This window comes from Elephas maximus, chromosome 19 (assembly GCF_024166365.1).
Source record: "Elephas maximus indicus isolate mEleMax1 chromosome 19, mEleMax1 primary haplotype, whole genome shotgun sequence".
NCBI lineage: Eukaryota > Metazoa > Chordata > Mammalia > Proboscidea > Elephantidae > Elephas > Elephas maximus.
In genome coordinates, this window is record NC_064837.1 from 11482847 (window position 1) to 11507598 (window position 24752).

A 24752-nucleotide genomic window follows, 5' to 3' on the forward strand; every position below is an offset into this window, starting at 1 on the left:
GACAAGACCAAAATCTGCTACCTTGTCGTACGGAGAATAAAGGCATTGTGTTTGCTTCAGGGAAGTAAAGAATTCTCTACATACTCCAAGTAACAATAGACCCCACCACCCGACTGTCAGTCTGTCTGACTGTGGTGGCTTGTGTGTTGCTGTGATGCTGAAAGCCACACTACCAGCATTTCAAATGCCAGCAGGGTCACCCATGGCGGACAAGTTTCAGTGGAGCTTCCAGACTAAGCCTAGAAAGAAAATCTAGTGATCTACTTCCCAAAATTAGCTAATGCGAACCTTGTGGATCACAACAGAACACTGTCTGGTTTACTCCCTTTGGACACGTCACCAGGAGGGACCAATCGCTAGAGTAGAACATCATGTCTGCTGAAGTGGAGGCCCAGCGAGGTCAAGGGAGACCCTCACTGAGATGGACTGATACAATAGCTACGATGATGGGTTCAAACACACCAGCAATCGTGAGGATGACACAGGACCAGGCAACATTTTGTTCTGTAGTAGGTGAGTCCGAGTTTGAAGGCAACTCGACGGCAACTAACAACAACAACTTTATGCATCATTCTTGCGTAGTAAACCCTGAGTCCCCAAAGCAGGGATCCATGGTCTACTCATCTCTCTAACTCCAACGCCTAGCCCAGGTCCTCAGTAAACGTGTGGTTGATGAGTGAATGAACAGAAATGAATAAATGAACAAAGGCAGGAATCCTCTGATCAGGCTTCCCAAGATTGCTGGGAGTTGGTGGGGGTAGGGGGAAGTACTAAAAACCACTACCAAGCCTGGGTGAACAAGAAATCCCCCATTTTCAGCCTGTAGCCCGGGAAAGGCCAAGGGAAGGATTTACAGAGCACAGGATCAGTATTTCATAAACCCTTCCAAATTGCGAAAAAGGCTGCACCTGCCTCTGTCAGTCTGTGGCTGCTAATCTCCTGGAACGGCTCTGTGCCCTCCATTCTATCTCCCACTCGGCGGCAGAGTTATCCTGTATAGTCGCCTTTAATAAGCTGAAGCCCTTGGTGCACTGTATTCACTGGTATCTGCTCCCATCAGGCCAGCCCCATGGGGTCTCCCTGTCGGCTCTCTGAGTGAACAGGGGATTTTGTGTTCAGCGGGGAAAACAAAGCTGTCCCAATGGGGATCCAGTTGGCACATACTCCACCAGTGAGAGCCAACGGTGGACACAGCCTGGAGCTGCTGCTGACACTGAAGGGTGATTCAGCCGAGCAGAGAATGGGAAGCTAAGCTGGGGCTCCCTGGGGTGGTCATGAAAGAGAGGGATCCTTGCGTCCACCTGGCCAGTTCGCTAGCCGATTAGCTCAGCTAGTTCAGCCAGTACCAATGAAGTCATGCCCTGGAATCTGGTGTCACCTTTGCTTACTTCCCTGGGGGTCCCTACACCCCAGACCTAGTCAGCTGTCAGGCAGGGCACATAGCCCTGGGCCAAGACTGGGCTAGATGCTTCCTACACAGAGAAAGGCCCTTGAAGCTCACACATCACTTTCTAACACCTATGACTGGACACCATGGTGGCCACAGACACCGCTGGAGTCAGCTGAGTGAACAAGAGTCTACGACAAAGGCTACATATGGTCGGAGTCCTTGGCTGGCACAGATGGTTAAGCTCTCGGCTACTAACCTAAAGGTTGGAGGTTCAAACCCATCCAGAGGCACCTCTGAAGAAAAGCCTGGCAATCTGCTTCCAAAAAGTCAAAGCCTTGAAAAACCCAGTTCTATTGTGAAACACATGGGGTTGCCATGAGTTGGAATTGACTCGACGGCAATTGGTGTGGTTTTATATAAAAAACCCACTGCCGTGGAGTCAATTCCGACTCATAGCGACCCTACAGGACAGAGTAGAACTGCCCCATAGAGTTTCCAAGGAGCGCCTGGTGGATTTGAACTGCCAACCTCTTGGTTAGCAGCCATAGGACTTAACCACTACACCACCAGGGTTTTCGTGGTTCTATATATGGTCACCAAACACCATTTTATTTTCCTCCTTGGCATACAGACTGTATTACCCAGCACCCTGTGCAGTTGGGTGTGGTCATGTGCCTGAGTTCAGGACAATGGAATGTGATGCACAACAGGCCTGGCTCATAAAAGTCTCCCATGGGATCCTTTATGCTCTCTCTTCTCCATCTGCAGACAGGATGCAGAGAAACCAGCGGATGACTCTAAGTCCCTAGCAGATGGCAGAGCCACATGATGGAAGGGGCCTGGGCTCCTGACTCACTGCTTGGAAGGGAGCCGTTCAGCCAGGAGCACCTGCAATAACTGCTGTGTCAGCAAGAAACTGCTGAACTGTTGGGGCTATTTGTTACAGCACTTAGCCTGCCCTGACCAAGACAGGGCTGGTGCGAAGTAAAGACAGCTTGACTTAGGACAGCAGCAGCTGTTGTGTGGATGGAAGAGAAGGGCGATTTCAGCGATATCAGGAAGACTGAGTGACTAATTAGGTATCAGCAGGAGAGCACAGGACCCTAGGTATTTACCATCAGGTCTTTGCGCACTGTAGGGCTGATGCAGAGTAGACAAAACATAAATCCACAGATGGTTCCAAATCTCAATAAAATTTCCCTTCCCATCAAACTACTTACAGGTACAGCCTGGCCAACGTACTCCATGCGCAGCTACCACCTGTCTGTCAGTGGAAGCTTGCATGTTACTATGATGCTGAACAGACTTCAGGAGAGCTTCCAGACTAAGACTGACAAGGAAGAAAGGCCTGGTGACCTACTGCCGAAAATCAGCCACTGAAAACCCTCTGGATCACAATGGTCTAATCTGCAACCAATCATGGGGGTGGCTCAAGACCGGACAGCGTTTAGTTCTGTTGTACACGGGGTCGCCTTGAGTCAGGGCTCACTCGACAGCGGCTAACAGCACCATGCTGATAAATGCTTAACAATCAGCTCTCTGAGGAGAAAAAGGCTGGATTTGTAGCATTTGTCAGTTTCCAGAGTGTAAATATTCCCACCGTGGCCCAATTTCAAGCTACCTGTACGCTGCCCTGAACACAGAGCAGGGCAGAGAGAAGTGCCATCAGCTCTCACGAGTCAGCCAGTGCATCCCAGCTCCAACACATCCATTTCAGACCTTGGTTCGCTTCAAATCTCTGCCAACCAAAGGACTCTCTCCTTTTCTCATGAGACCACAAACCAGTGTAAATGATAGCAGCCACGATCTCCCCTGGAGAGGAGCTGACCTCCCCAGAAGGTCCGCTGGAGAAGATGGTCCCCACTGCTCCAAGAACTACTGACTCACTGCTCTTACTGAGGAAACCCTGGTGGTGTAGCAGTTAAAAGCTACAGCTGCTAACTAATAAAAAGGTCAGCGGTTTGAATCCACCAGGTGCTCCCTGGAAACCCTGTGGCGCAGTTCTACTCTGTCCAATAGGGTTGCTATGAATTGGAATCAATGCAACAGGTTTGGTTTTTTTGGTTTCTGCCCTTGCTGAAGTGGAAGCTCGGGCCTGAGTGGCAAAGATACAAGGGTCAAGACTGACAGGGTCAAATCTCAGCCATGTCTCGGGGCAGAGGCAGTAGGCTTGTTTCCTGTGGCCACCCTGTAGCTTCAGGAGAAGGGAGAGGGCAGCAGAGAGGAGAGACCTCTCAACAGGCGGTGGTGGTGCGGGAGGACATTCTAAGCATCCTACCAGCCGTGGAGGGAAGCAGCTGGTAGCCTCCCAGCCTCAGCACTGTGGTGGTCCCTTCCAACTCTGATGGTCTGCGTCTCCACCAGCGAGGCAACCCAGCATCTTCACCTCCCTGGAGCAGGCACCCTTCCTGACCCAAATCCCTCTGCAGTCCCCTCAACACAGCCCTGAGAGAGGCCCCCAGGCAAGTCCCTGGGTACTGTGGCTAAGCACCCAGGGCCCCTCTGCCCACCAGGCCCTGCCCAGCTGCTGAGCTGCAGACTGCACCCTGGGAGAATGGGAGGGCAGTCTTGGTAATCCAGTCGCCTCCAAACTGGTCTTCCCCAGTGCTCCAGCTGGGACTCAGGGATTCTGAACTGGGAGGGGGCCAAACAGATTGCCTAGCCCAGCCCCTCCATTCCATTGAGAAGACTGAGCCCAAAGCTCTCACAGGGCTTGTAGAGGCCTTCACTAGGGTGTGGGTAAAAAAACCTGGGTGGGGGTCATGAAATACTCAAAACTCACGACCTGAAGTAAGAGATTGAGTTTATGGCTGCTGTGGTTGTCGTCATTACTGTTATTACTTTAAGTTTAGAGTGGTTTTACATCTGGCAAGGTATTTAGGGTAGCAAAGAAACCATTGTGGGTACTGCCCACCCTCATCCCTAGGGTTATTGGTGGTGGAGGGTGGAGGAGCTTTACTTCCTCCAGGTCAGGGACTATTGAGGTTCTGCAGGGCTGAGACCAACAGCAGTTGGGGGCTGAAGGGGGCCACCTGTGCACTGGAGGTCCACAGGACACGATACCTGCATGGCCCAGCCACTGCGTGTCCCTCCCCACCACAGCCAGCCCAGGACCCTGGCAGGAGCCCCCAGAGTGTTTCCCAGCAGAGCTCTGGGGCAGAGGCCGTCCTGGGGGGTCTCTGCACCACCCCCGCCTCAGCCCAGCTCTGTAGACCACAAGCCCCCTTCTCATAGTCTGCCAGCAGGACGCTGTGACAGCTGCGTGACACGGGGCGGGTCCCAGGGATTGCGATCCTCTCTCTCTCGCTGACACCTGTCACTTTTTTCCCGTTCCCATCAACCAGCCCCCTGAGCCTCCAGTGGGAAGAGCTCCCAAGAAGAGCTAAATATTCCGCCCCCACTTGCTCCTCTGGCCTCCCTGCTCATCCCTTTATCCCCTCAGGGCGGAAGGCAGCTCCACCTGCAAAGGCCCCCAACAGGGGAACAATGGGGGTCCTGAAACCCCACAATGCAAATGGCTCCCTTTGTGCTCCTTGGGGTGACTGAAGCTCCTGGCCACGGGGCGGCGGGGGGCAGCATGCTCTCCCGGCTCCTGCTCACCCCCAGCCTGACCTCTGCCCCTGCCCTTTGTGCAGACCCCAACCAGAGCAGCCTTACTGGGGGGAGGGCGCAAAAAAGGGAGAATGGAGGGGGGGAGGGGAGGAGGTGTCCAGGGAGAGTGAAGGGGAGGTGGTGGGGGTGGAAGCAGAGAAGACAGACAGACAGAGCGAGAGAGAGAGAGAGATAGAGGAAAAGCAGAGACAGAGACAGAGCCTGAGAAAGTGACTGAGAGAAAGAGACAGAGCAAGAAAAAGAAAGACCAGACAGAAACTAATTCACGAAGGCTTTCCCGAAGCAGGGTCTCTTGGCCCAGGGGAAGCTAACATTAAGTTGGACCATATGAAACTGCCATTTTTGTGGGTCACAAATGATCCAGTACTGGCAATTACATATGGTTCAGCTTAATACCACGTGGGATCTGTCTGGGCTCAAGCCAGCGAGCTGTGAACAGGTTTCCCTTGCTAGAAAAGTCCCAGGCTCCCTTGGGTCAGTCTCTCGATGAGCTTTTCAAGATGAGAGCTCTGGGAAATGGGCTGAAGCCGGTCAGGGCAGCTGGGTTTAACCCAGTGCTTCTCAACCAGGGGCTGCTGTGCCCCCAGGGGACATTGGGCAATGTTTGGAGATGGTTTTGATTGTCACAACTGGCCAGAGGGCAGGGTAATGGCATCTACTGGGTAGAGGTCAGGGACTCTGTTAAACATCTTACAGTTCACGGGGCAGCCCCACAACAAGGAATTTTCTGGCCCCAAATGCCGCAGTGCTGAGGTTGAGAAAGCCTGGTTTAAATCCCTGCCCGTGATGGGCACCTTGGATGACTACTGAGTGTCTTTTATCTTCCGCACCCTCTGCTTCCACCGACAGGAGGCATGACGTGTATTTCTGATGGTGTCTTGCTCCCTTATCCCCTCTGCTGCAGAGGTGCCCCTTCTTCGGGGACATCAACTCTGAACAAGGCTGAGCTCGCACCCCCACAAAGCCACAGGCACCCGAGTTTTGCCTGGACGCGCACTGCCCCTTCTTTAGGAGCCTGTGGGGTTAACGACAGGAGCCCTGGTGGCACAGCAGTTAAACACCCAGCTGCTAAATGAAAGGTCAGTGGTTTGAACCCACCAGCTGTTCTGCGGGAGAAAGATGTGGCAGTCTGCTTCTGTAAAGACCTACAGCCTTGGAAGCCGTATGGGGCTGCTATACTCTGTCCTGTAGGGTCACTGCGAGTTAGTATCAACTAGATGGGAATGGGGTTAATGATGACAACATTAAGTGGGTACCACTTCCCATTTTATACACCACTTCACACCCATTATATTCTCAAAAGCAGCCATGACTGAGAGGACAGATGTATTTCTAAATACAATACTTCGTATGTCACACTATTGCACAATGTTTTAATAATTGAACCTCTGAACAAACCAGCTGTAAAAGGCACTTTTGGTAAAGCCAAGAAATTTTGAATACGGATTGGGTATTAAAACAAAAAACCCTTTGCCATCGAGTTGATTCTGACTCATGGCGACCCCGTGTGTGTCAGAGTAGAACTGTGGTCCGTAGGATTTTCAATGGCTGGTTTTTGGGAAGTCAATCACCAGGCCTTTCTTCCAAGGTACCTCTGGGTAGACATCAACCTCCAACCTTTGGGTTAGCAGCCAAGTGGGTTAACCTTCTGCACCACCCAGTGACTCCTGGAATTTTGATACATGATGCCAAATCAGCCATCATAAAAGTGGTACCAAGCTACCCTCCTACCACCAGAGTAGGTAAGTGCCTGTTTTCCAACCCTCTGTCCCTGGGTGGTGTAAATGGTTTGCACTTGGCTGCCAACCCAAAGGGTGGCAGTTTGAATTCACCCAGCTGCACCACAGAATAAAAGCCTGGAGATGTTTCCATAAGATTACAGTCAAGAAAACCTTATGACACACAGTTCTACTCTGAAGCACACAGGGCTGCCATGAGTCTAAATCAACTCAATGGCAATGGTTTGGGTTTTATTTTTTTCCAACATGGAGAATTATTTTTCATTTTCAATAGTACCAATCTCACATTACCATTCTTTTGTGCCATTGAGTCAATTCCGACTCATGGCAACCCCAGGTGTTACAGAGTAGAACTGCTCCTTAGGGTTTTCTTGGTTATAATCTTTAGGGAAGTAGATGCCAAGCCTTTTCTTTTGCTGTACCTTTGGGTGAGTTTGAAATGCCAACCTATTTAGTTACCAGCCCCAGGCAAACCATTTGCTCTACCCAGGGACCTTATAGGTTCTAAAAAATTGTACGCTTGTTATTTCTTTGATTATAAGTAAGCGTAATAATTACTATGCTTATTACTATGGTTCTTTCCTAAATTTCCAGTTCATTTTCTCAGCTCAGTTTTGTAGTAGGGTCTTTCTCCCTTATTAAAGTATAAATGCTCTTTATTTACTGAGGATATTAATCTTTGGTCTGCCATTTCACAAATATTTTTCATAGCTTTTTTGAAGTACAGAAGTTTCCCATTTTTATCTACTCAAATCTCTCCCTTTCTGATTTCTGACTTTTGTATCACATCTAGAAAGCTTTTCTCACCCCAGGATTACATTGATACTTATATATATTTTATTCTAGAACTTTTATGGATTCATTAAAAATATATATGTGTGTAGTCTGTTGAGGATTTTGTATATACCATGAAGTAAAAATCTAATTTTATTATATTTTTAAATAGCCAGTTTTCCCAACACTACTCACTGCCAAAAGAACAAACAAATCTGTCTTGGAGGAAGTACAACCAGAATGCTCCTTAGAAGCAAGGATGGTGAGACTGCGTCTTACATACTTTGGACACGTTGTCAGGAGGGATCAGACCCTACAGAAGGACATCATGCTTGGTAAAGTAGAGGGTCAGCAAAAAAGAGGAAGACCCTCAACAAGATGGGTTGACACAACGGCTACAGCAATGGGCTCAACCATAATGACAATTGTGAGGATGGTGCAGGACTAGGCAGCCTTTCGTTCTGTTGTACATGAGTCACTATGAGTCAGAACCAACCCGACGGCACTGATTAATTTATCCAACATTAATGATGAACTTATCCTTTTCCTCACTGATTTACCATCACAGCTCTACCATATACTCAGTTCTTGTGTTTACGTTTGAGCCTTTCTGGAGTTCCTGCTCAGCTTTAGTGATTTCTGTATTCCTAGGCAACTACCACACTACCTTAAATACCATGTTTACAATATTTTAAAATATCTGGTAGGGTAAGTCACCCTTTGTTATTCTTCTTAAAGTATTCCTGGCTATTCTCACTCATTTGTTCTTCCAGCTGAACTTTAGGATCATACCCCATCCTATTGGGGCTTGGACTAGAATTATGCAAAATTTGTAGATTGACTGTAGAACTGACATTTTACTGTGCTGAGTCTTGCCCTCCCACAACATGGGAAAACCCTCTATTTTCTCTAGTCTTTGTTAACCTCCATTGAAGTAGTATCTTTTTTTTCCTGCACAGGCTGTCCTTTTATTGCTACATTTATTTCTGTGCATTTGTTATTTGTCCCTATTAGAAGTGAGATTTTGTTTCCACTACAGGTGGTCCCCGGGTTACCAATGAGATCCTTTCCTAAGCGTGTGTTTAAATTGAATTTGTAGGTAAGTCGAAACAGGTACATATGGTTCTTATCTAACCTTACTTTAGTGGAGCCCTGGTGGCACAGCGGTTAAGAGTTCAGGCTGCTAACCAAATGGCTGGCAGTTCAAATCCACCAGCTGTTCCTTGGAAGCCCTGTTCCTGGAAGCCTTTTCAGTGATTTAAAATGATTTTCAAAGATTTCAAAGCTGCACAGGCACCAAGTGAAGGTGACTGCAGTGGAGAACTTGTTGCCAGCAGGGGTTGGTTCAATTGTTTCAAAGTGAGGGCAAATTTACACAACATTAAAGGGCAGGTTTGAGTTGCTGTAAGTCAGACAGACGGCGGTAACCCAAGACTTGCCCTATCATGAAACGATGTACGTTTACTGAGCTCGTTCTACAGCCAGGTAGCCCACTGTATGCTCTTGCCCACTTAACTAGTTACTGCTGACATGAAGAGACGTTGACCCCGTGTTAATTCTGTGATGGCCCCCTTGGAGAATTCGCCTATCAGTTCTAACAATTTCCAGTGGATTTTCTTCCCGTGTTTTTCCGTTTGTTCTTATGGCTCCCAACAAGTGCTGTCCTGTGTGTGTGTGAAGAGGGCACCATGGCCCTCCCGCCCCAGCCCGTCCCCTGCCAGCTTTCCGGTACTAGCTGATTCATCTGTCCCATCTGACAGGGCCCCCTTGTGACCAAAGGGACAGGCTGTGCTAACCGCTTTGCCCATGGCCTGAACTGATGGCCTCAGACACTCTAGTCTCCACGTCAGTACCCTGACCACACGCACACGAGCCACTTTAACGGGTACCTTCAGGAATACCATTTGCCATTGAGTTGACTCATCTCATGATGACCCCGTGTGTATCAGAGCAGAACTGTGCTCCACAGGGTTTTCAATGGCTGGCTTTTTGGAAATAGATCCCCAGGCCTTTCTTCTGAGACACCTCTGGGTGGACTTGAACCTTCAACCTTGGTTAGCACCCAGGGACTCTGGCACCACAGAAGATTCCAGCTTCTAACTGGTAACCCTTATCTCTACCTTGGTTTCTCGTCCCTGTGAACACACACGTTTGTCTTCTCTCTCGTTAGGACGTTACCACAGTATGGGTCAGAAATGTAAAAATTTACCCTAAACTGACTAAACAACACTCTGCTTCTTGACAGAATGACATGGTGGTCAATATCACTCGCAGACTCTGAGGCCAGGCGACGTGGGTTAGAATCCCAGCCCCACTGCTTGCTCGTGCTTAGTAACCTCTGTACCTGTTTCCTCTTACGTAAAACAGGGGCTGAAGTAAGCACAGTACTTACTTCATATGGGTTGACAAGATGGTTAAATAGTTACCAATGTAAACCATTTAGAACAGTGCCTGGCACAGAGCAAGCATTATATACAAGTTGTCTCCTCTTTCTTTTAGCCAGAATGTATTTATCTTGTATTAGATTTTATTAGATTGGTTCTGGCCCAATCTGTCCTTGGGATAAAGCTTGTCTGGTGATGTTCTTTACCTCACTAGCCCTCGCTGGGGAGGTAAACAGCCTCATACCTCGTTTCATTCCACACTCTGGAACCCAGTGTCTTGGTCAAGTAACAGACCACCTTCTTACAAGCAGCCAGCTGCCTGCATGGCCAGTGATCCTTGCTCCCTCCACCAGCCCCCTCTGCGGGCCCCACAGGTGCCTTTCTGCTATGCCAGGATTATTGAAGGCTCCTCTGCTTGGGCCCAGGGAACGGCACCTTCCCCAGATGACTCCAAGAGAAGGAAGAGGCAGCGAGCTGTGAATCTGGACTCTCCAGTACGGCATGAGGCAGTGCACCCACTGCTGTACGTCTGGAAGGCAACGGAGGGTGTCCACCATTTTGCCGGGTTGGCTGAGCTACTCCTGCTTAGGGACGAGGGGCTGAGAAACACCCGCTGTCCTGAAAAGGCTCTGGTGAGTGAGAGGACAGGAAGGCAAACATGTACCCAGCTCCTCCATTGTGGCCATGCCCCAGTGCCCCGTTACCACGGCCACTGCTCTCTACCCATCTCAGCCACGGACAAACCAGACTCGCTCCAGTCTTGGGCTCTGACCTCAAGCACTTAACCTTTTTAAAAATCATGGTAAAATATACATAATATAAAATGTGCTGTTTTAACCATTTTAAAGCATACAGTTCAGTGGCGTTAAGTACATCCACAACGTTGTACAACCATCACCACTATTTAGTGCAAGAACTTCTCATGGAACAGAAGTCAAATTCACAACAAAAGACCAGACTTAGTGGTCTGACAGAGACTGGAGGAACCCCCGAGACTACAGCTCCCAGACACCCTGCTAACTCAGAACTGAAACCACTCCCGAAACCCACTCTTCAGACAAAGATTAGACAGGCCTATAAAACAAAATATCACATGTGAGGAATGTGCTTCTTAGTTCAATCAAGTACACGAGACCAAACGGGCAACTCCTGCCCCAAAGCAAGACGAGAAGGCAGGAAAGGACAGGCACTGGACGAATAGGCACAGGGAACCCGGAGTGGAAAGGCAGAGTGTGCTGTCACATTGCAGGGATTGCAATCAATGTCACAAAACAATGTATGTATAAATTTTTGAATGAGAAATTAACTTCAGCTATGAACTTTTACTTACAGCACAACAAAATTAAACAAACCAAACAACAACAAAAAGAACTTTCTCGTCACCTCAAAAGGAGATCCTATACCCATTAAGCAGTCACTCCTTGCTCCCCCTAGCCTCTGGCAATCACCAATTTCTCTCTGGATTTGCCTGTTTTAGACATTTCATTAAAACAGAATCAAGCAATATGCCATCTTTTGCGACTGGCTTCTTTCAAGAAGCACGTTTTCAAAGTTCACCTCCATTCCTTTTTATGCTGAACAGTATTCCACCGAATAGATGTCATCTGGGGGGCTAGGCCTCCGAGGTCTTCCCTAGAGGCCTCATCCAGTTGACACTCCACACCTGTCCCCATGCTGACAACTCATCCCACCTCCCTGGATGGAGGAGCTGACATGATCTTAGACAGAGCTCAGTTCAACCCCTCGCTATACTGTTGTGTTTGTATTTTTCATTGGGTTTTATTAAGCAAGTACCTACCCACGATAGGCCCCCCAGTGGATCAAGGGCTTTACGTGGATCATCCCATTTGACCCTCTCCACAACCCTCCAAGGCAGCGCTATCATTGCCCTGTTTCACAGAGGAAAGAGGAAGCCACGGGAGATCAGGCAGAACTCAGGTCTTAGGCTCCCAATTCAGTGTTCTTTCCTCCCTCCTCTCCCTGCCCATGTCCCCCCTATATCTTGCCAATACTGCATTCAAGTCTTACTGGCACGACTTCCCGTATTTCGCAGCCTATTCCCTGCCTTGAGGGCAATGGTGGTTCGGTGGTAGAATTCTTGCCTTCTGTAAGGGAGACCTGGGTTTGATCCCCAATCAAATCACCTCGTGCACAGCTACCACCCGTTTGTCGGTGGGCGTTTGCGTGTTGCTATAATGCTGAATGCCAGATCCTGGTGGCACAATGGTTAAGTGATACGGCTGCTAGCCAAAATGTCAGCAGTTTGAATCCACCAGCTGCTCCTTGGAAACCCCACAGGGCAGTTCTACTCTGCCCTATAGGGTTCTATGAGTCGGAATTGACTCGACAGCAACAGGTTTGTTTTGTGGTTTGGTTTCTCATGCTTTATGATGTTCGGTTTATGATGGTTTATGATGCAGGTTTCAGTGGAGCTTCCAAACTAAGATGGATTAGGAAGAAAGGAAGTCCTAGCGATCTACTTTCAAAAATCAGTCAGTGAAAACCCTGTGGATCACAACAGTCCAATCCAAAACTGATCATGGGGATGGCACAGAGACTGGAAGCATTTAATTCCATTACGCATGGGGTTGCTCTGAGTCAACTTGATGGCAGCTGACAACAACAACTCCTTATCTTTAAAAACAAAAACCTAAAATTAGAGACTAATTCATGCTTATCCAGGTTGCAGGATCTGTATAAACAAGGGCTTTGACCTCTTTGCTCTAGTTCAAGCCCCTGCTGAGAATCTGCATTTCTTTTTTTTTAATTTTTATTGTGCTTTAAGTGAAAGTTTACAAATCAAGTCAGTCTCTCATACAAAAATTTATATACACCTTCCTGTATACTCCTAGTTGCTCTCCCTTTAACGAGACAGCATGCTCCTTCCCTCCACTCTATTTTCATGTCCATTCAACCAGCTCCTGACCCCCTCTGCCCTCTCATCTCCTCTCCGGACAGGAGCTGCCCACATAGTCTCATGCGTCTACGTGAGCCAAGAAGCTCACTCTTCACCAGTACCATTTTCTATCCCATAGTCCGGTCCAATCCCTGTCTGAAGAGTTGGCTTTGGGAATGGTTCCTGTCCTGGGCCAACAGAAGGTCTGGGGACCATAACCTCTGGGGCCCTCCTAGTCTCAGTTAGACCATTAAGTCTGGTCTTTTTAGGAGAATTTGAGGTCTGCATCCCACTGCTCTCCTGCTCCCTCAGGGGTTCTCTGTTGCGTTCCCTGTCAGGGCACTCATCGGTTGTAGCAAGGCACCATCTAGTTCTTCTGGTCTCAGGCTGATGTAGTCTCTGGCTTATGTGGCCCTTTCTGTCTCTTGGGTTCGTAATTACCTTGTGTCTTTGGTGTTCTTCATTCTCCTTTGCTCCAGGTAGGTTGAAGCCAACTGATGCATCTTAGATGGCCGCTTGCTAGCGTTTAAGACCACAGACACCACTCACCAAAGTGAGATGCAGAATGTTTTTCTTAATAGATTTTATTATGCCAATTGGCCTAGGTGTCCCCTGAAACCGTGGTCCCCAAACCCCCACCCCTGCTACTGTGGCCTTCAAAGCATTCAGTTTATTCAGGAAACTTCTTTGCTTTTGGTTTAGTCCAGTTGTGCTGACCTCTCCTGTATTGTATGTTGTCTTTCCCTTCACCTAAAATAGTTCTTGTCTACTATCTAATCTATTTCGTGAATACCCCTCTCCCTCCCTCCCTCCCTCCCCACTCTCGTAACCATCAAAGAGTATTTCCTTTTCTGTTTAAACTATTTCTTGAGTTCTTATAATAGTGGTCTCATACAATATTTGTCCTTTTGCAACTGACTAATTTCACTCAGCATAATGCCTTCCAGATTCCTTCATGTTATGGAATGTTTCATGGATTCATCATTGTTCTTTATCGATGCATAGTATTCCATTGTGTGAATATACCATAATTTATTTATCCATTCATCTGTTGATGGGCACCTTGGTCACTTCCATCTTTTTGCTATTGTAAACAGCGTTGCAGTGAACATGAGTGTGCATATATCTGTTCATGTAAAGGGTCTTATTTCTCTAGGATATATTCCAAGGAGTGGGACTGCTGGATCCTATAGCAGTTCTATTTCTAGCTTTTTAAGGAAGCACCAAATTGATTTACAAAGTGGCTGTGCCATTTTGCATTTCCACCAGTAGTGTATAAGTGTTCCAGTCTCTCCACAGCCTCTCCAACATTTATTATTTTGTGTTTCTTGGATTAATGCCAGCCTTGTTGGAGTGAGATGGAATCTCATTGTAGTTTTGATTTGCATTTCTCTAATGGTTAATGATCGTGAGCATTTCCTCATGTATCTGTTAGCTACCTGAATGCCTTCTTTAGTGAAGTGCCTGTTCATATCCTTTGCCCATTTTTTAATTGCGTTATTTGCCTTTTCTTGCTGAGTTTTTGCAATATCATGTAGATTTTAGAGATCAGACGCTGGTCAGAAATGTCACAGCTAAAAACTTTTTCCCAGTCTGTAGGTAATCTTTATACTCTTTTGGTGAAGTCTTTGGATGAGCATAGGTGTTTGATTTTTAGGAGCTCCTGGTTATCTAGTTTCTTTTCTGCATTGTTAGTAATGTCTTCTATACTCTTTATGCCATGTATTAGGGCTCCTAGCATTGTCCCTACTTTTTCTCCCATGATCTTTATCGTTTTAGATTTTATATTTTGGCCTTTGATCCATTTTGAGTTCATTTTTGTGCATGGTGTGAGGTATGGGTCTTGTTTCATTGTTTTGCAGATGGATATCCAGTTATGCCAGCACCATTTGTTAAAGAGACTGTCTTTTCCCCATTTAACTGACTTTGGGCCTTTGTCAAATATCAGCTGCTCATATGGGGATGGATTTATGTCTGGATTCTCAATTCTGTTCCATTGGTCTATGTATCTGTTGTTGTACCAGTACCAGGCTGTTTTGACTACTGTGGTGGTATAATAGGTTCTAAAATCAGGCAGTGTGAGGCCCCCCACTTTGTTCTTCTTTTTCAGTAATGCTTTTCTTATCCAGGGCCTCTTTCCCTTCCATATGAAGCTGGTGATTTTTTTATAATTTGCATTTCTAACAATATCCCAGGGAGTTATACATAAGAGTCACCTGGGGATCTTGTTAAAATGTAGATTTTGATTCAGTATATCTGAAATGGAAATTCTCAGTAGGGGTTCAAACTGGAATGAACCAGTTCAAAGCCCTGGTATAAACCCAGTTGTCTTAGATTTAAAAAACAGGGGTACTGAGAGACTGCCAGATGTGATGTCTCTAAGGTCACCCCTTACCCCACCACCAACACACACACCAGGTAACACCAGAGCTTGTTTGGGCTCAGTTGCCAGTCTGCCATGGGTTCTCCTGGAGGGCTGTGAGGGCTGCTCTGGAAGTCCCCCACCCGCACCCCCAGGCTGGGACCAATAGAGCAGATAGCAAAAGGTACTACATAGGGCTCCAAATGGGGTGAAGGTAATGGGGAGACAGGGCCATGAGAGAGGACCCAAAGAGGTTGGTGGTGCCCAGGAGTAGACTCTTCACTCTTGTACCTCAACCCCGGGTCCAGCTCCTACTCAAAAGGCAGCCTTACCCCTTCAAACCGAGGAGGTCAGCAAAAGATCAGCAGCTTCTCACCAGCAAAGGTGGCCCTTCATCCCTCTGAATTTCCTCATCTCGGTGTCAAAATTCCACTTGAGGCATCCGGGGTTTGGGGGGGAGACAGTGGTGGCTGGAGTCACGTGGGCTCCAAGAACCAATTATACATATCGTCTCAATTCCATGCTCAGTGACATCATGATGGGTAGCCTGAAGTTGGCCATGGAGGGAGTATTTACACCAGGGAAACTGGCATTCCCCTGAACAGCCAGTTGTTAGATACTTACTGGCGCACCTCTGCCCACTGAAAGGGCTTGCATATGGGGCTTGTCAGAGGCATCTCTGATGAAATCATCACAGAAGAAGAGGGTCATTCATTCCTACTGCATGAGAAAACTCACTCTGCCCCAGAGAACCAGGGGAGGGAGGGCTCCAGGGGGCACTTATTCCCACTCCTTCATGTATCAAGGGAGGTAGAAAGGCCCCCAGCCTCACAGCTAGTGAAGAAAAAAATAATAATAATAAGTCCACCCCAAATCTCTTGGCTCCTAGAACAGGGCTCCCTCCACTAAGCCAAGCACCTCCACCAAACGGAATAATGTGCAAACCAAGAACAACTGTTGAGCTAGCTGATAGACGGAGGGGAAGGGAAGGCATACGGCCCCCATCAGCCCCAAATGTGGAGGTCTCTCCAAGCACTAAGCGGGTGTGTGCTGGGAGCTCTGAGCACAATTCCTTTTGGGTGGGGGGTCTCTATCTCCCTTCCTGTCCAATTCCCCCACCTGTCCTTCTCCAGACCTCCCACCGCACGGTGTTCCTCACCTCCCTGCTGCATGATGGGCTGCCGACTAGCTTGGCGGGCAGGTGAGGACATTCCCCGAGTGAGCTGGCCCTTCAGGAGGAGGGGTTCAGGGTGAGGTTATGTCCATCAGCTTTCAGGACAAATTCTTGGTTTATTAATCCTCCTCCATTGCGCAGGCAAAAGTAAATAAGCTTTTCTTGGGCAGCCTTGCACAGAGCCTTCCTTATTCAAACCTGCAAGACTCGACAGGCTTGGAAGCACTGAGCTTCCTGGACCTGCTTCCCAGGGGGCCTCCTGGCCCCCTGCCGACAATGTCCTGGCCTGCTGAGACAAGGCCAGCCCAGCCGCTTTGTGGTGGGAGGCTGACAGAGCCCAGCAGCTGGGTCTTAGGATGGCCTGTGTTCCCCAGAGACACCAGGAGAGGGTCTGGGAATCTGGAGGCCACTGGAACAGGTCAGACGGGGTCTCTGGCCGGAGAGTCCTGGAGCTACAAGACTGCACCTGCTTCATCAGCCCCTCTGTGAGGAAAGCACCTTATAAGGACGTTGTTTATCCCAGGGTGGCGAAACAGTTAAACATCTGGCTACTAACCAAAGGTTGGCAGTTCAAACCCAGCCAGTGACGCCTCTGACGGAAGTCCTGGCAATCTGCTTCTGAAAGGTCACAGCGATGAAAACCCTAGGAAGCAGCACGGTTCTACTGTGACCTGCATGGGGTCGCCGTGAGTCAGAATTCAACTGTTTTTCGGTTTATTAACTGCTAGCTTCAGATTAAATTATGTTTTTCAAGGTTCAGAATAAAGAAAAGAAATTAACAGTAACAATCAAAAGGAGTCAGAAAAGCTAATCAGTCAGCAAAGGTGGCTAAGGAAAGCATTTCAGAGCAGGGAGCTACGAGGGTTTACACGCAGCTGCTCAGGAATCTTGGCTGGTTGAGCGGAGACCGTCCGAGCTTTATTCCCACTTGTAGCCTGTGCAGAAACTTCATGGGGCTTTTTCCTCCTGACCCCACCCCCCCACCCATGTCCCATTTTTGATTTGGAAGGGAAAAGGCAAAAAGCCATTGTAAGTTGGAAGAACCACGGAAACATTATGTTGAGTGAAATCAGTCAGCCACAAAAGGACAGATATACGAACCCACTTACATATCGAGAATGGAGCCCTAAGCAGCTCCTGTCCTGAGGTGGGACGAGAGGCACAAAGGGACGGGAGCTGGTTGAATGGACTCGGGAAACACAGGGTGGAGAGGAGTGTGCTGTCACATTACAGGGATTGCAACTAGGGTCACATAACAATATTGTATAAATGTTTGTATGAGGAATTAGCTTGAGCTGTAAACTTTCACCTAAAGCACAATTTACAAAAAAAAAGAAAGAAAGAATGGAGCCCTGACGGCTCAGTGGTTAAGAGCTCATCTGCTAATCAAAAGGTCGGCAGTTCGAATCCACCAGGCACTCCTTGGAAACACTATGGGGCAGTTCTAGTCTGTCCTATAGGGTCACTATGAGTCAGAATTGACTCGATGACAATAGATTTGGTTTTGGTTTTATATATCCAGAACAGGGAAATGCATAGAGACAGAGCTTATTAGTGGTCGCCAGGGAGGGGAAAAGGGGGACTCACTGTTTAGGGGACACTGCACTTCTGTTAAGGGTGATGAAAGAATTTGGAAATGGATAATGGTAATGGCTGAACATGATGAAAGTAATCAATGTCACTGAACTGTACTTGTGAAAAATGTTGAAATGGTAAATGTTTTGTTACATACATATTTGTTGTTGATATTAGCTGCCATCATAGCCCCCAATTCATGGCAGCCCCATGCATAACAGGATCGGACCGTTGTGAGCCACAGGGTCTTCACCGGCTGGTTTTCTGGAAGCAGACCACCAGGCCTTTCTGCCCAGTTTGTCTTATTCTAGAAGCTCTGCTGAAGCCTGTTCAACATAATAGCAAAACACAAGCCTCCAAAGACTGATGGGTGGTAACTGGGCATCATGTATATCGGATGGGAATCCAACGCGGGTCTCCCACACGGAAGGTGAGAAGTCTACCATTCAACCACCAACGCCCCCCTACATATATATTTACTACAATTAAAAAAAAAAAAACAATGTAAGAAGCTCAAAGTCAAGCTGCAAGAACTAGGAAAGTGGGTCGCGGGAGAGGTCTTAATGCCTGCCTAGTCCTTGGATGAGCCACGTACACAGCGCTGCTCGGAAGCGTCACCTGAACAAGGACGCACAGCCCCAAAGATCTTGTCCAGGTGAGTCCCGCTCAGGCAAATCACTGTGAAGTTAGACAATGACAGACATCAGATCAAGGAGAGCTAGGATTGAGACTTCATTTTGTGCATTATAGCTTCAAAACGGCTCTACCCTAGAAAAAATCAGTTTCTGTCCACTTGATTCTGATTCGTGACAACCCCATGTGTGTCAGAGTAGAACTGTGCTCCGTAGGATTGTTGATGGATGATTTTTCCAGAAGCAGATTGCCAGGCCTTTCTTCCGAGGTGCCTCTGGGTGGACCCCAGCTGCCAAATTTTCCATTAGCAGCCGAGCACATTAACTGTTTGCACCACTCAGGGACTCTGCTCTACCCTAAAGCTGACCTCATGTGGGATGGTTCTTCGAATCGTGGTTTTAGAGAGAGCACTCCTTCATTCTCTATTTTATCTTCTGTCGCCCAGCAGCCCTGCTCGCCCTGACGATGCTCCCTTCAGGCCACTCTCATTGATGTTTTTCCTGAAAGGAGTATCCCCTGCCACTCAACCAAAGGTGACCAACGACTCTGCAAACAACCCAAGACCAAAACACCTCTGGCTTTCCCCAGCGTGGCCTCGGGCACTCTGAAAACGCACGCTGTCCTTTCCGTTTGCGGGCTGTTTGCTGACTGCATCTCTGCAAGCTCTGAATCTGCTTTCTCTCAAATTCCCAGTGCACCGCCAATACTCACAGTATCCACAGTCTTTATGGTGAAATATTCAGGTGACCACAGGGCTTGCCAGCCCTTCCCCCAGCTCCTACAGTCCTATCTGGAGAGGGAAAGGCTCCCAGAGCTGGCATGAATGTCCACGCGGGGATGCCCACTGTCACTCTTTCTGCCCCCCTTCCCACGCCTACTCCGAGTCCCATGTGACTCCAGAAGCAGTGCTTTGAGTGCAGGCCTGGGCTGCTCTCAGCACGACGGCCCGTCCCCAGGCTCTAAGCCCTCTGCATGCCCAAAGCTAGGGGTGCGTGACCTCTTCTGTGCCAGGGGCCCCTTTGACAACCTGCTGAAGGCCTCGGCCCCCTTCTCAGAATAATAATCTTAAATGCATAAAAAAGAAGATATAGGTCTACAAAAGAAACCAATAATACTGAAATACAGTTATCCAAATATTTTTAAAAACTCAGATTTATGGTACCGTTTCATTATGTACGTGCTTCTTTATTAATGTGTTGTAAATCATCACCTAATGGTGGGTCTAACAATGTCTGTAATTTTGGAGAAATAACGAGCATAAACACTACTTCATGCTATCTGCAACAACTAGAATGTGATGTAAAAATTGCTGTGATTTCTACCGGCGGCCAGGTCACAGGTGCTGCTAATCCTGCTGTGGTTGGTGGCCCACATTCGTCATTGAGGAAATGCTAAATTTCAGTTAAAAAAAAAAAAAACAAACAGCTGCGGTCGAGTTGACCCCGACGCGTGGCGACCCCACGTGTGTCAGAATAAAGCTGTGTTCCATGGAGTTTTCAGTGGCGATTTTCTGAAGTAGATTGCCAGGGCTTTCTTCCACGGCACCTCCGGGTGGACTTGAACTACCAGTTAGCAGCCAGGCGCTTAACCATTTCTGCCACCCAAAACCCGTTGCCTTTGGGTTGATTCCGATTCATAGCGACCCTACAGGACACAGTAGAACTGCCCCATAGGGTTTCCGAGGAGCGGCTGGTGGATTCAAATGGTGGCCTTTTGGTTAGCGGCCGAGTTCTTAACCACTACGGCACCAGGGCTCCTGTGCCACCCAGGGACACCTTGGTCAAGCACCAAATTTCAGTTAGAGGTGAGTAAAAGCAGGGATGTGTTTTTTTTCCCTGTCCCCCTTCACTACCTCCCACCCACTGTCCTACCATGCATCCCTGTGTTCAAGAACTCTTTCTTCATTGCCATCATTCAGCCCCTTCCTTTTCTGTAGCCAAGTGGAGCCTTGGGAAGGAGTACGTGCCCTCAGCTCAGATGGCGTTGGGCTGGCGACCTTGATGGACACGTAGAAGGAGCTCAATTTGTGGGGCTTTTTGGGAGGCCAGTCTGCCGTGGCCCCAGCAACTTTCCCCTAGACCACCTAATCAGAAGCCTTGGCCCCAGAGCAGTCCCTGATAATGCAGGCTGAAGGCTAAGCTTCTCGCTCTGTCTCCCAATTTCTTCTCCTTATCAAGGAACCTCTCCCTGTTCTGGGTACAGAGTAAACTCTCTTCTCTGCTTTTGCCATGTGTGTCACCTGGTACTTGGTCAGCCCCGTTTCCATATCTGTTCCTGGCGGGGAAGGAATGAGTTCCTTCAACTGCTGCACGAAAGAGGGGTGCGTGTAGAACACCAGCCCTGCATCAACTGCAAAGTGAGACCCGCTGGCCACGGGGAACTGATGTCCATGACTGAAGCTGACCTTGCTCTGTCTCTTCTCTGTGTGAGTAAAGCCTTGTTCTAACCAGTGCCTGTGTGTAACTCATGTCTTTCCCAGTGACCTCAGACCTTAGCTCAACAGGTTTTCAGGCCTGGGGTAGAGGCTTGGCCTCTGACATCATTAATCCCCGCCGTCTTTTATTCTTGGAGGAGGAGTCACCAATGCCCTGTGGATCCATCCCTCCTCCACATCACAGCCTAGAGGGCACCACTCCAGTTGAGCAGTGCCGAGATGGTGGTTAGCGGAGGACCCCATCCTTACTAATGCCCCCCTCTCCGGCCCCTCCCCTACCCACCACAGAGCAATGGCAAGACATGAGAAGCTAAAGGGGAAACCTACCCTCAGGCTCCTCCACACTGCTGGCTGCTGTGGTCGGTGGTGCTACAGGAATCTCTTCGTGAGGTTCAGGATGGGAGGAAGAGAAAACAAGGTAAGAAAACATTATTTTTGACCTCAGAGAATAAGCACAGTGCCACCTCCTCCCAACCTTTCTGGGGTGGGCGCCTACCCACAGAAAATGTCGCCTATGGCAATTAGCTTTAAATTGCTGGACAATCTCTTACAGCTGGTGATGGAAGCTATGATGGCCAATAGAAACTGCTCATTGGCACCCCTCCTCAAGCGGCGCCCAGGGCACATGCCCCATCTGCCCTGCCTTGGTTGCACCTCTGCCTGGGGGCCCCCCTTCTCCCTTTCCTAATCGACAGCTCAAGAAGAGAAAGTCAGCGAGAAGAGCGAAGCCAGGAGCACAGCTGGGGACATGGCATGTGGTAGAAGCTGGAGCTATCCCTGCCGCTGGCTGGCATGGCAGCAGCCCCTGGTTGGTGAGGAGGGCTGGGAGTCAGGGAGAAGGCAGGGGCATGCCGGCACGTGGAGAGCTGCCCTTGCTCCTAGGCCAGCGAATTCCGTGTGTGTCTTACAGGGTCTCAACTATTTGGGTGTCAACAACAGGGCTCAGTCCCTCCAGCAGCAGAGAGGGGCTTCCCAAACCCACCTGCTCAACATGATGGGGTTACCTGGGCCCTGCTCACCTGTAACCTCCACTCATTGGTGGAGAAGGATCCCATGGCAGGGGTAGCCTATGAGGGGGATGGAAACCTGCCCAAATGGGCCCAAGTTTACCAACCCCTGGTCTAGAGAATCAAACTTCATCCCTGAGGTCTCCCTAGTTAGCTGGGACTCACTGCTTCTTCCACGCTCCTTTCTTGGTCTAGGTCAGCCCAGCAGAAGGAATCAGCAAGGCCAAGGGCAGGGGCCAGCTCTCAACCAGGCTTGATTCTTCGAATCAGGGCTAATCCTCACTGGGGTGACCCTACTGGTGATAAACTACTGAAACCCTTCTGAGTGACCCCTGCCATCTGGACTACCACCTCCCTACATTCCAGCACTAAAGGGTTAATGCCTGGTCTAACAGGGCCCCTAGGACCCTTCAGGGACACCCTTCAGAAGTAGCGACCTGGGAAGCGGGTGCCAGGCCCAGGAGCTCTGCCCAGCTCCCCTCAGAGGCCTTGGGTTTCCAGTTCTTCCTGTTCTGAGTCTGCTGGGGGCCGTAGGAAGGCTGGGATCCCACGGCAGTGGCAGCAGCAGCAGTAGCAGTTCCTAGTGCAGGCCGAGCCAAGGTCTGGGTCAAGGTGGAACGTGGGAAAGGACCCTGGGCTGAGACAGGGATTTGCTGGGCCAGGCTGGCTCAGCTGATCCCATAGCTCTTGCTACAACAATCCCACAGGCAGACAAACACGGTCTCATTGAGCACCAGGCACTGAACACAGAGATCCATGCTGATGAGTGCTCAACCCACTGGGACACCAGGGACAAGCGTCCTGAAGGGGTTGCCCCCAGTCCCAGCCAGGGACTTCATAAAGATGGAGCCACGTACTTATGCAGGGGGCGATGGGGGACCGGCTCTGCTGGTAGCCTTTGGCACAGCGGTTGCAGGTGATGCCCGTCACGCCATCCTTGCAGGGGCACTGGCCTGTGGTCTGGTTGCAGGTTTTGCCAGCGGCGCCCACGGGGTGGCAATCGCAAGCTGAGGAGAACACACAATGAAAGGGTCAGAGATGTGGGCAGGGGCCCCTGAGAGGCCAGCCAGGCCCAGGGCATACACTTCCCAGGCCCTTCCCCACCCGGGAGCGCCCAAGGGACCCCAGCCCAGTGGATGAGCAGCCAAGCCTGCACACATTCCAGAAACTCTGACCCTGGCCACCCACCTACCTGGAAATGGGGAATGAAAATCAAAATTAACAGACTTGAAAGGACTGTTTTTGTGGCAGGAACGTGAAGCTGGGGAGCCCTTCTGATGTTCCAGGAGGAAGGCCTACGTTCAAACATGTTTTCAGGAATGCAACGGACACAGCCCTGATGGTCAGCGCAGGAGTCAGCCTGTGGAGGTGCACTTCCCTGGACAGGGTAGATGCATGTGTTTTAATTCCTCCAGCCCATGGGTTTCCTTGCTGACCCTTTGGGTGGGAGTCATGGGGTCTGGGGCCTGATGGAGCCATAGCTGTAGAGTTCCGTCACGTCAGAGGGAGTCACAGGGAGGTGCGGCTCCCCCAGGCTGCTGCTCCCACCCTACTCTGCCTGTCCACCTTGCTTTGCAACCAGGGCACCCAGCTTCTGGATCATAAAACCCATACACTGTAGCAGTAGAAACAGCCACAGTGTAATTTATAATCTATAACCACAGGGATAAAATGTGCAAACTAAGATTGGAGACTTACAGGAACTTCCAGGGTCTCGGAGAAGGAGGGCCTAGCTGGAGCCGAGAGGCCCCCGATTCTCAGTGGGTGGCCACTGCATCAAGGGCAGGCTCCACGACCCTCCACCCGGATTCAAAGGGGTAGAGAGTAGGGGTTGTCCCTCATCACGCTGCCCCCCGAGGCTCCCTCCCTGTGTTTCAGGAAGCCCATCTGAGTGATGTGGTGGCCAGAGGGCTTTGGGAAGACGTCCCCACCAATACCGTGACATTCTGGGCAGGAACAGCTATGCCAGCAGGTACCAAAAAAAAAAACAGCTGCTGTCAAGTTGGCCCCGACTCATGGTAACCCTGTGTGTGTCAGAGCAGAACTGTGCTCCACTGGGTTTTCAACAGCTGCTTTTTGGAGCCCTGGTGGCACAGTGGTTAAGAGCTCAGGCTGCTAACCAAAAAGTTGGCAGTTCGAATCCCCCAGCCGCTCCTTGGAAACCCTATGGGGCAGCTCTACTCTGTCCTATAGGGTTCATATGAGTCGAAATCGACTAGAAGGTAATGGGTATTTTTCAGAATTGGATCATCAGGCCTTTCTTCCAAGGTGGACTCGAACCTCCAACCCTTCTGTTAGCAACGGAGCGTGTAAATTATTTGCACCATCTGGCAACTCCACCAGCAGGTACAAGGCACCAGAATTGCCAGCTAAAGCCTGCCTCCCTGTCTCCAGGCAGTGGCCTCCTCGCATGGGTGCGGGAGGGGACAGCAGGACTCAGGAGGCAAACCAGAGAGGGTGGGGACTCTCTGCAAGACGGCATTCTGCAGCAGTCTCGATTGGCGCCACAAGCCGCTATTGTCTCTACTCCAAATGGGGAAAGATATCCAAGAAAATAAGTGAGAGCAGAGATCTCACAAGCACTAAAAGAGAACTCCCCCTGCAAGCACTGCTCAGCGTGAGGGCACCAGTCTGCAGATGGAAACGGCCTCCCCAGCCAGCGGTGAATGCGGAGAACTAGGAAGAGGGAGGAGGGAGGAAAGCGGAAAGGAATGTGAACAACTGTTTGTTGAAGGTGTGTCTGGACCTGGGAGAGCTTCTGAAAACGCTCGT

At 49.4% G+C, this 24752-nt stretch overlaps 1 protein-coding gene across 2 annotated transcripts in view; it reads right to left on the reverse strand.

Annotated features, from left to right (window-relative positions):
* The window catches only part of NTN1 (netrin 1), a 252362-nt gene that overhangs the window by 45728 nt on the left and 181882 nt on the right, over nucleotides 1-24752 (reverse strand). For both annotated transcript variants that reach the window (XM_049861263.1, XM_049861262.1), the window contains exons 4-5: nucleotides 22838-22987; nucleotides 21301-21354 (exon numbers count right to left, since the gene is read on the reverse strand). In XM_049861263.1, coding sequence (XP_049717220.1) covers nucleotides 21301-21354; nucleotides 22838-22987 — 204 coding nt within the window. The remainder of the gene's footprint in view (nucleotides 1-21300; nucleotides 21355-22837; nucleotides 22988-24752) is intronic.